The sequence below is a fragment of the Mizuhopecten yessoensis genome, unplaced genomic scaffold (assembly GCF_002113885.1).
Source record: "Mizuhopecten yessoensis strain PY_sf001 unplaced genomic scaffold, ASM211388v2 scaffold8653.2, whole genome shotgun sequence".
NCBI lineage: Eukaryota > Metazoa > Mollusca > Bivalvia > Pectinida > Pectinidae > Mizuhopecten > Mizuhopecten yessoensis.
The window spans coordinates 325418-337959 of NW_018485985.1; the positions used below are offsets into that span (position 1 = coordinate 325418).

Consider the following 12542-nt stretch of genomic DNA (forward strand, 5'->3'; position numbering starts at 1 on the left):
CCTGTAAAATTGTCCCGAGGAATGTGTCCAACCCCTCGCTGGACATTGATTACCATAAGTCATTGTGGTCCGTACCCCATGGGAACTACTCAAAAAGCATAGCGGAATTCCTCAGCTATGTGACCCATTGTCCCCCAAAGTACAGGGGGTACGACCGGGATCATCTTTCCTCCATCTGTTATTTTTTAGAGCATTTAAATACCGAACAATCACGTTTTCAATCCTTACAGTTTTCTTGTGTCTAAATTGCTGTTAATGATTTTCGGCTTTCTTTTCCATTATTGTAGAGGACAGGTCGGCCATATTGGAGTAGGGGTGACTGGGTTTCGGTACCTGTTTCCTTGTGTTGTTAATGAGCTGCCCATTGTGTTTGAGGGCGATGCGTTTCCGACACTTCGGTGCACTGATGGCGGGTATAATGTGGTACTAGGGGTTGTCTTTGTGGTTAAACACCGTTTAATTCCGCTGTCAACGTGTTTGCCCTTGTGAATCACAATGTTTTCATACTTGTTAGGGTCATTCACAACAATAACGGGCAGATTTTACTGTTGTAGCTTACAATTTAACATTAGTAGTTACTGTTGTGCTCTGAATGGATAAAATGGGTAAAAGTTGTTCTGAAAAGGGAGGATTTGGAATTTTGCTATAGAGTGACAATCTTCTAGAAAGAAGCTTTTTAATACAATCTTCCTGCACAGAGATGCTTTACATCCAAATAGAGACTTTATTTTCCCTAAATTATGAAAAAATGACCTAAAAAAAAAAAATCTTCCAATTTCAATAAAAATAATGTTAACTCTTCCAAATCCATGTAGGAACAGGCTGTTGTAAATCTTAGATAGAAAAAAAATGATACTGCATTCTTAGATTGTCAGATTAAGGAACATTGGGTGATCTTGAATTTTTGTTTTGATGCTATTGAAAACGAGGAAACTTAATTCAAACTCCAACCTTGTGTTTTAAAGGTTCTGAAAAAAGGGGAAAAACAATAAAAAGTGACCACTTTTTAATGAAATAAGTAGGAATTCTGTAGTCATGTGTTGTACTATGTATGTAAATTTACCGACTGTTGCTGAGTAATATGAGGTATCTATCCTTCAACACCCTCAATATTTACTGTTTCTGTTCCCTCAGTATTTACTGTTTCTGTTCCCTCAGTATTTACTGTTTCTGTTCCCTCAGTATTTACTGTTATCATGTTCCGGTAAATTGATTCCATCAGCCATCTGTATGCAAATCATCTGTATGTAATATACATCCCACATTCTTAAAGCATTGCAGGTGTTTTAAGCCAACTGTAGGTAAAAAAAGTATATATACAATTAGCACTTGTGCCTTAAGTACATTTGTACGTAAAAAACATGTACATCCAGTGTTTTTTTGGTGTGAAGCCAATCATGGCATCGAGTGCCACCTGTTCTATGATATTTTGTACTACGATTGCATCAGGTATAAATTTAGATTAAAGCAATCTATGACTGACTGATTAGCATAAACGCCGACAAGATATGACTGGCTTATAATGGTTTTTAACAAAGAGAAATTGATCTACCCTGGGTATATATCACTAGCTTCCGAGCAGTTAGGGGTTTATACCTTCAACTCATTCACCCCTGATACTTCATTATGAACTATTTCAACCATTGAAGTGGAAGAGTTCAAATGTGCCTTCAGGGGTGGATGAGTTAATGCAAGGTAAACCTATCAAGGGTTACATACATAATGTCTTCGGTCACAAAACTGTTGGATGATTGTTCACATTAATAAGTGTAAAATTGTCCAGTGGATGACTTCAGATTTAAGTCACTTACTTTCTTTATATTTATCTACACACAATACGGTGACCTAATAAGCACAATTCAGCAGTGTCTAAACTTGCATATTTCAATGTTTTTGCAAAACATAAAATTAATTCTAAATAAAATCAGTAAACAACATCTCTAAAAGTTCTATCGATAGGTATTTTCATCCTTTCAAGCTGGTGACACATAAAAATTCTCAAAGAGTTTGTAAGGTGAATGATTCGGCTTTTGAATTATAAGATTTAATGCGTAGAGGTCAAACAGACTTCCATAGAATGTGTCCAGAAAGACAAGATTTGTTTAAGTCCCCTTCAGAGTCATGTAAAGAACTTTTGAGAGCATGATAATGAAGACAGAAACACATTCCAGCTTGATATTTGAAAGTATAAAACTAAAATGCTTCCATCAAGGACCTGCAGTAATGTATAATTATCCCCCTTGATAAATGACAGGTAGGCATTCCTAGAGCAGGTGGGTATCTCTACCTGTTGATGAGATACAGACAGAGAATGGTGTATCTACTGTGTATCAGGGTGTTGTTCTTAACCTGTTGGTTAGTTTAAGGTTTAAATTCATGGTTGAATGATTTAAAACAACTCAACTACTAAGTGCTGCAAAACTGTGCAAGTAATGTTTCTACAGAAGAAATTATCCACAAATGTTAATAAGCCATGAATGCTGTATGTTTTACAGTATGAGATGATAGATTGACTTTCAAATAATGTATAGAGATGTTTTGGAAAGTGCATTGTTAAATTTTTTTAAATTAAAAGCAAAATGTGATTTCGGAGAATTCCTTTCCTATTTTAATTGCACATCAATCTCTGAAGTTTTCAATTAGATAACTTTTGCCTTTGATCATTGCTCAATAAATGAGTGACCTAGCTCCTTTAATTCAAGTCCTTTAACAAAATTGTTCCTTTTACCAAATAGCTTCTACATTATACTTTAAGTATTGTGAAGGTTTGCTTGCTTTTGATTAGTTTCTCAAAGAAAAAAAAGGAATAAAAAAATATTGACAATCAGTCATGTGTTTCGTCAATTACTGAAAAAGAATACAAACTTCACAATTTAAAATGATTCTTCGCTTTAAATGTGCTCTTATAATAAACTTGCGACAATATATTTAACAGTAAATAAATCCCTTTCAAAGCCTGGTAATTGTATGTGAATTGATGTAAATAACATGGGATTGAAAATTAAGTTTCCAGAATGATACAGGTGTTAAAGAATTAGAGATAAAGCATTGTAAACCACCCACTGTGAGTCTTGGAATGTATTTTGTTCAAATTGATCAAAAAAATGGGAAGTGTCAAAAAAGTGACATATGTTGCAAATTATGATCCTGTTATTAGATAGATATACTTAATGTGTTTTGATTTAACTTTTTAAGTCTTATCAATTTTGGCAATAATATTCAGGAAGGTATAGGTATGCTAAAGAACCCAAGGTCAAATTTGAAGGTGATGTAATGAGCTAGTTTACCTTGGTTGCCAATGGACCCAGCATCACAGATGCTGAGCCTTGTTGGGCTTGACTTGATAAAAACTATTATTGAAAATTTTTCTTCTTTAACATATGCAAAAATATTGATATTCTTAACTGTTAAAGTGTGTGTTGTTGAAATTATATTTTGAAAAGAAAACCATAAATAACGTACTTGTAAAGCGAGACATTTTCTCATTATCACCTGTTTTAAAGCAAATTAAGCTCTGAAGAACCAATTTCCTGGTGAGATAGCCTCCCCCCCCCCTCCCACACCAAAAAATATAAAGTGTGTAGCATCATTCATAAGATGTTGTGATAGGTACAGGAAGAAAGTTGGTCAAGATAGTATCTATGTGGTCAGCCTGAGGTCACTAGTGGTCAGTGTTTACTGCAGCATGGAGTAAGTAATAAAATGGCAGCCAATTATCCCTGTAAGAAGATAGCATCTGTTGGCCAGCCTTACTAATCTGACAATTACTGGCTGGTGTAGCACCTGCTGTCATGGTCAGAAGATTGTCTGACCAGTGGCTAGTTGGCATATAGGAATGTATGTAGAAATGACTAGATTAATAGACATGGTAGTGGTCACTCTGCATCGCGTGGGGGATATAGATTGATGATATTAGAAGTTAATGCTATGATATAGACACTGTAAATGGTGCTATGCCAGTGGATGAAATGTTATGGTATATAGGTGTTATCAGCCCTATCAGTTTCCATCAGGATCTGTTCTATGTGTTTATGACAAGTTGATGGGGGTTTTCTGATACATTGGAACATTAACCTGCTCCATAGATACCATACTTCAGTTTTAATTTGACAGTCTGTACAGATTTCAAATTCATCCTAAGCGATCCAGATGTTCGCCAATGGAATAAAGATTTATTAGGACTAATGTGATTTTTGTCTCACCTGAAGCAGTGTTTACTCAATTTGAAACCTTAAGTCAGATCAGGGTCGAATCTAACTATTTAGCAACTTGGGGGAAAGTTCTGTAAGTGATTGAAAATTTCACGTATTAAATCAGAAACTCACTCGTTTATCACGAAGTAAGCAAAGAACAGACTGTGGAAGACTGAAAAACCAATGTTGAATAAAGTGTTTATGGCTATAAAGGTATCTTTCAGACATCATCTTGGTGGAAATTTATGAGTGAGGGGTGTATTAACTAGAATATTCTCAAAATCAATATGTATTTTGCTAGTAGATATGTGTTAGTTTTGAACCCTGCTTAGTTTCCTCTGGTATATTTTGACAAGAAAAAAGTTCAGGTGAAATAGAAAAATATGACAACCCACATGAAGACATTTCAATCCACATGAAGACATTTCAATAACCTGATAGGCTGTTTAGTTTGGGTAGGAGATTTTAGTGAGTATTATACGGGTATATAAGTTGGCTTTCATGGAGGCTAATTTTAGGTAGGATATATATAGAAAACATCTGCTACTAGGATTGTGTAAGTTTGTGAAGAGCAACAGCTGCTAGCTAGCTGTAATATTGATGATGCAACCACATTTACATGTATATTATATATGTGCTGTTATCACAAAGCACATTAAACCATCTATGATTTACAAAATCGGTGTACATTTTCATATTAGTGTAATTGACAAGTAATTGATTAGCTCATTCACCCCTACATATTTTAAACTGGACTCGCCCAGTCTTTGATTTGGTAAGGTTCAAATATGACTTCAGGGGTGAATGGTTATTGCAATTGAATTCCTCGAAATTCAATGTATTCAAAATCATTTAAAATGGAAAACAGAAAGTGAATATGTGACAGTTGGATAAGTTTTATATATTGAGATTGAGTTTTGGAAATTATCAAAGCAAGCAAGGTTAATTAGGATTGAATTAATTCAATTTTAAAGTGTTTGCAAACTTTTAGTAAACCACATCGCTACATATTAATGCCCATTAACCTCATCATAACTGTGGTTAAATACTCAGAAGTTTGTTGGAAAATTATAGCAATATATCCACATTTCAAAATCCTATTGTGATACAATATTGCCAAACAAATATTGCAATTTTTAAATATTGAAGTAAAGGTAGGAGGATGAGAAGATATTTTGAGGATTGGGTTCCCTTTTTGCAGATCTGGCCAACATAAGAATTCAGACTATTGTACCCTTAAGCTTGGATACAGTTATTCACAGCAGTGACATTAGGCTTCTATTGTTTTTTGGTGGGAGTTTATTGAACGATATCCAAAGTTTATTTACAAATCCCACGTAGTAAGCTGAGAGCTATCAATCGCCTGCTGTGTTACAGAACACAGACCATTATCCGATCGGCTCGGCCAATTATCTGGGTGACAACTACGCCATTGTTTCAGTGCAAGGTCTATGTTTGGTTTGTGTGTTGACAAAAGATAGATCTTGTCATGTTATGGAGATTGATGTGGGAGTTGAAGAGTTAATTGTCGGTAGCTAATAACAGTCGAAAAAGTTGTGTTTTTACAGAAGCGAGATACAATGATAAATGTTGAAATATTAGCATAGCATGACAAAAATAATTCCTCATAATCTTGTAAACAAAGTACTATAGATTTTTTATGAATTTTATCAGTACAGTAGTTTTTGTTGGGTTTTTTTCCAGGCAGGTCCTGAACATCTTTCTCAAATTTTGATGAGTTCCATTACTGAGAGATGTGGCAGGTTTTTAAAACTTTGCGAGTCCCACTGGGAAACTATGAGTCAACGAATCAAATACAGGAGTCCCAAAAAAGATCACTAGTGAATTTAAGAGTCCAAAGTTGTGTCCGATGGTTTAGGTTAGTTAGTTTCTGTTTAGAAGAAGAATATTATATTATGAATCACTTCTTGGTTATTGTAATAGTGAGATGAAACTTTTTAATCAACAAAATTACCTGTCTGCTACCTGGATGTCATCTATGAAATGCTGACTCAGCAGACAGCATCAGACATGCCCACCTGTCGCTGGATGTTATGATTCCTATCCTGAATCGTCCTTGTGGTGGCGATACACCTTGGCATCAAGAATCAGATCGCTAATCGTACTGGTGTTCTGTTCGTCCCTGAGCCGCAATGACACATCAATGTAGTAATGCTGACATTGTACAATGTCAATCAGTTTATCCAGTATCACAAAAAACAATCTTTCCTTTCATACTCAGTAGAGAACTATCGTATACCAGGACATTTTCGCCCAGTCAAACTTTCGCCCTAGGTTGGTAAAGTCTATTCGCCCAGTGTTATATTCACCCTTCACATTTAATCGCTACGTTTAATATGTTGTTTACTAATGTTCCTTCCCTCTTATGATAAATTCATTATGGAGGGCAAATGAGGCGGAGGTTAACTGTGGCGAAAATTTTCTGCTATACAGTATTCCTTAACTGATTTATTTTGATGAAGTTCTCCTTTCTTCTTGAATGAAAATTCATTCTGCTTTCTATCAACAAATTTGCAATTTCCCTTTCTTCCACATTGTCTGGACTGACAAGGTACAGGTAAAATTTTAATTGGTAATATTTACATAATGATTTAAACTTTCAAATTAAAAAAAAATATGCATGTCCATGTGGATTCAAAATGATTACTTTGAAGCTAGCACACAATAATATTACTATTTCTACACAAATTTTTAAGAAAACTGAATTTTAATTTTGGGTCCTGGAATACAAGTGCACGAATGGTTCCACACCCAGTGTGTTGGAGTGCATATAAGATTGTAGTTTGATTTTAATAAAGAGATTTACTCAAAATGTGTTGTTTGGAAATGTTGATAATTATAAAATATTTCAACCACCAACTCTAGAAATGGAGGCAGAAACTTTTGTCACAGTGTTTTGTTTTGCAATTTAATCAAATTCAACATTTATAGATTTTGTGTAAGTAGAAATGAGGTCACAGTGACCTTTGCTTAGAACTTTCCTGTGGGTGGTATCTCATTATTGGTTTCTATGCATTGTATTGTGTGCTATTCCATGTTTTCTGTATCGAGTGTAAAAGTGAACAGCCAGCGATGGATTTTACTGAAAGTACTTAATGTTGTTATAAAAGTGCTTTGTCCAATTGATTCAGTGGCCACTATGTGGGAGGTACACTCGGCTTTCACCAGAATACAGGTATTTGCATATAGATCACTAATGTCTATATTGTCCACAGCAAGGTTGGTGCTGTTGTTCATCCCACGCACTTAATCTGGATTAATGTAGGGAGTTGAAGTGAAATGTCTGAACTTCTGCTGCTCATAGATCAGAGAAGATATGTGTAAACCTACTATGAGATTTAGTGTGTTTCATGTACAACACCTACATTTAAATTTCTTGTTTCTTAAAAAGATATGGGGTTTTACATATATTGGGCGGTGAAAGAAATTGGTAGGGGGAGGGGGGGGGGGGGGATATTTAAATATGTCAGATCAAGCACAAAAGGATAACTAAGTCATGTAAGAATGGATTTATGAAATGTTGAGATGACCTTCAATTTGTATAAAGTCCTGTGAATAAAAATAGACCTGATATGCTATATTAATAAAAATATTTCCCCAAATTTGAATAACATATACATGTCGATAAATCTTTCCCATCTTTAGATCAACATTTTTTTTTTCATCTTTGATGTATATCCATGATTTTTTTTTTCATTCAAAATGTGATTCCCACTTATCCAAAAGAGCTCCAAGAAACATCCCAGAAGTCCACTTTTGAAGATGAAACGAGACATTTAAGCCATTCTGCCTGATTTAGGTTTGGAAAACAACAGCACTAGATTTGAGTGAGAACCTAGTTGACCTGGTTTGTGTGTTAATATGACAAAGTCGCAAAACACTTTACAGGAATCAAATTTGTGTTCACTTGTCGTGATTCAGGTTTGGATGATGAAACTATGTATCGAGAAATAAACATTTCTTTACCTGGCCTGATTCAGGTTTGAATGATGAAACTAGGTACGGAGGATTCAAGGTTGGATGTCTGATTATTCAAAAATAATTGACACATTTGATATCTGCATAATCCTTCCACATTGCCCTTTAATTCCTAATGCAATCTCCGATATTAATTGAAATCAAATATGCGCCCTTTTAATTTGCTATTTTGATCAAGGCTAATGAAGGTTCTTGGGTAATCCTAATTCCTGCTGTCTGGCAGTCAGGGACATTTTGAATGAAAACAAATACTTCCCTCCTCCGCAAATATTTTGTTTTCCATTCCAAATGATCCTGACCACCATACATAATTTACATATGAGATCCATATGATTAGACAGGAAGAGGTTGGGTTACCTTGTTAAATGTTATTACTGATCCCAAATATCGGTAAATGATTTGAAAAAGTCAGGCTGTCTATCTGAATGAAGCATTGACAAACAATTTTGTTTTTCGTATTTACAACTCGCTTTGACTTCTGAATAAAGGTGACTTACCAATGTAGGTGAAAGGTCATTGAAAAGGCTTATGTTTAAGTTCCTGTCTTAATGTATATTAATTAAATTTAAAAAAAACACTGTGTTTCCAGTGTTTTTTCCTGCTTTAAAAGTTACTTTCCTTTTTGTGAAAATGTTGAGGGATTCTCGCAAACAGAACACAAAGTTAAAATCATCTGTGACAACTTTGCTTGGAAGAAAACAAAAGCTATAAGATATAGGTAGAATGATATATTTAGTTCTATAAAATCTGACCTACAATTAAAACTACTCGGTTTACCGTGTCTGCTATATAAGTATAGCCTGGGTAGTTAAACACTATGTAAAGATATTTTTAGCAACATGGGGAATTTCAAATAAAAAAGGGGGAAATCAAACAAATGGAATATGTATCTTTGTACGGAGTGTCCAGAATAAATCTTATGAGCATAACATTTTCATCTGATGGATAACTGAACTACTCGGTAAAACCTCTCAAACAAAAAATAAGCATTTCATTTTTTTGCAGGGGGTAGGTGAAAGGTGATGTAAAAACTGCATAATGAACATTCATTTCCACATGTACAGCCTGTAAATGTTACATGTTATAATCTGTTTTCATTGGTTAAGAAACAGACCTGTCAGGTAGAGTTACCTCCCTTATACATGCATGAAAATTCACCCATTCTGCATTTCTGCATGTTCTGTGTATTACATGTACAGGAGAAGGAGGGGAAGAAGAAGAGACTTGGGCTGTTACAGCCCATGAATGATACATGTTATATAATCTGCTATCATTGGTTAAGAAACAGACCTGTCAGGTAGAGTTACCTCCCTTATACATGCATGAAAATTCACCCATTCTACATTTCTGCATGTTCTATGTGTTACATGTACAGGAGAAGGAGGGGAAGAAGAGACTTGGGCTGTTACAGCCCATGAATGATACATGTTCTAATCTGCTATCATTGGTTTAGAAACGGACCTGTCAGGTAGAGTTACCTCCCTTTTACATGAAATTCCCCTCTACATTTCTACATAGTCAGTGTGTTTTATGTTTTAGAGGAGAAGGAGAAGAAAAGAGAGTTTTATGTTTTAGAGGAGAAGGAGAAGAAAAGAGACAGGTGGATTGTTACTATCTGGAATGTTACATATTATAATCTTTCATCATATGTCAGACCTTTCAAGTAGAGTTACCTCCCTTTCATATGAAAATTCCCTTGTTCTACATGTTCCCATGTTCTATGTGTTGTAGGAGAAGGAGAGGAGGAAGAGACTGTTGGAGACTGCCCCTAAGAGAACCTCCTCGAGGATCAGCTATAAGATGAAAGAAAAGGAGGAACAGGTAACTGTTACAGAAAACTTGGAAAACAATTATTACCTCAGAGGTGGGCTCTAGGAAGGAAATGGATAGTCTAGAAACAGATATATTAGGCTGACAGCTCCACATGAATAAAGCTTTGATAAACCATTTCTGAAACGATAACTAAACCTTGTGTTGCTTATATGAAAAAGAAAGTGATGTTAAAATAAAATGTAATCAACAACAGTGTTTTGAAAGAGAAAAATTTGCCAAGCTACGCCAAGATTTGAACCCTTGAGCTCAGATTAACATGTTGGCGCTCTAATTGACTGAGCTACTTTGCTAACAGAAGTGGCCTGGCCCAACTGTGCTACAGTTATATCCAAAACGAAATTAAGGGGAGATTACTGCATATAATAAAAACTAGAGTATAATGGAAAAGGAACCATTAATTCCATGAAAAAGGGAGTAGCGGGGCTTACATGTATGTATGCTTTACAAACATTTGCACATCGTCATACAAACTTGGTTCGGTAAGAATATATGATAGATTTGTTATTATAGTTCGATATAAGACATGAATAGTATTTCACATAACAAAAACAAAGGACTAGGTATGGTTTGGGCCTTTTTTGGCCCCCAAATCAATCAAAATTAAAAATCTGCAATAGAACTTTCAAACGAATGTTTCTTTAATTTTTAATACTTTCCCAGTACTATTATGTAAACATTTATTTGTGTTTTCAATTTTGGCTGCCATGATAACCAGGTCATATTTGCCTAAATTATTGAAATTTGATTATTCAGTCAGTTTTGACAGGTTTTCACATAGTTTTTCTCTTAGCTACCATAGAGCGCACTCTTGAACAAACTTTATATTTCTCCTAAAGATGTATTACAGGTGCCTACACATTATCCTTTGATATTAAGTTTGTTCAAGCATGCACTCTATAGTTTCTAGGAGAAAAACTATGCAAAATATCACAATATTCACTGAATATTCAAATTTTTCTAATTTATGCAAATTTGACCTTGTTACCATGGCAACAATAATTAGAAATATAAATAAATATTTTCATAATAGTATTTGGGGCGTATTCAAAATTAAAGAAACAGTCATTTCAAAGTTCATTTAAAGGTTTAGAATTTTGATGCATTTGGGGGCCAAAACAGGCCCAAACCATACATAGTCCTTTGTAATCTGTCTGTCAAAAATGAAATATGTCTGTTGAACTAGCTTTGATCAATATTATGTATCTCACAGCTTTAGATTGCAGTCTACTTTTTCTCGGAAACAAAAATCTTAACAAACCAATCCAATTTGTTGATATGGGGAAAAAACCTGGCAGACGTTTTAAATCGAGTTGGAAGTTAGTTTGTCTGAGAGGAAACCTCTGCCACCTAGTGTAGATACATCTTGTGCAGATCAGTCCATTACTGTAACAATGCTACACATGGGGCTATTATGTGCACCTCTCTGCTAGACAGAATCTACTCATCACAGATTTCTGAAATTGCCTATCCAGGAAACCAGACATTGGATATGTGGGGACTCCTGGTTTTACTGGCTGGGACTGTAGCATGTGGAAATGCTTGTTTGTGGGAGTAGAACTAGTAAATCACTGACTAGGACCGTGACGTTGGATTGTAGATTGAATGGAGCAGAACAATAGCTAGTATATCATAGACTAAAACTAAGGTTGGATTGAATATTTATAGGAGTAGAGCACGGATTGGGACAGTGAGGTTGGATTGTAGAACTAGTGTATCTACTTTTGTTATGGTAGAACAAGAAGTAGAATATCACTGAATTGGACCGTGAGGTTGGACAGTAGATTTGTTGGAGTCAAACTTGTATATCTGTAGAACTGATTGGAGCAGTGAGGTTGGACAGTAGATTTGTTGGGGTCAAACTTGTATATCTGTAGAACTCATTGGACTGTGAGGTTGGACAGTAGATTTGTTGGAGTCAAAATTGTATATCTGTAGAACTGATTGGGGCAGTGAAGCTTGATTTTTAGCTCACCTGCCTGTGAGCTTGTGCCGTACTGCGGCGTCCGTCTGTCAGTTTTTGTTTTTGAACGACTTCTTCTCAAGAACTGGAGGACTTAAGGGCATGATATTTGGCCAGTAGTTACCTGGGATGGAGTGCTATACAGTTTCCTCATTAAAATGACCTTGACCTACTTTCAAGGTCACAGGGGTCAAATATGTTAAAAACTTCAAACAACAATATCCTAAGAACCATTTGGACTAAAGTCATGATACTTGAGTATGTCATGTAGGCGAACAGTGCAAATCTTTTTCTGGATTACAGTAATGAGGTAAAAGGTCAACTTTAAGTGCTAGTAAGGCATCAAACGGCAACATGGGTTAAAAGCTTCAACAATCTTTTTAACAAGTTCCATAAGGCTCAGGGTCATGATATTTGGCCAGAAGGTACCTGGGATGGGGTGCTATAAAATTTCCTCATTAAAATTACCTTGACCCAGTTTCAAGGTCACAGGGGTCAAATATGTTAAAAACCTTCAAACAACAATAACCTAAGAACCATTTTGACTAGAGTCATGG

At 35.3% G+C, this 12542-nt stretch overlaps 1 protein-coding gene across 2 annotated transcripts in view; it reads left to right on the forward strand.

Moving 5' to 3' along the window:
• LOC110445105 overlaps positions 1-12542 on the forward strand; it is a 58104-nt gene that overhangs the window by 22637 nt on the left and 22925 nt on the right. For both annotated transcript variants that reach the window (XM_021489500.1, XM_021489501.1), the window contains exon 8: positions 9924-10013. In XM_021489500.1, coding sequence (XP_021345175.1) covers positions 9924-10013 — 90 coding nt within the window. The remainder of the gene's footprint in view (positions 1-9923; positions 10014-12542) is intronic.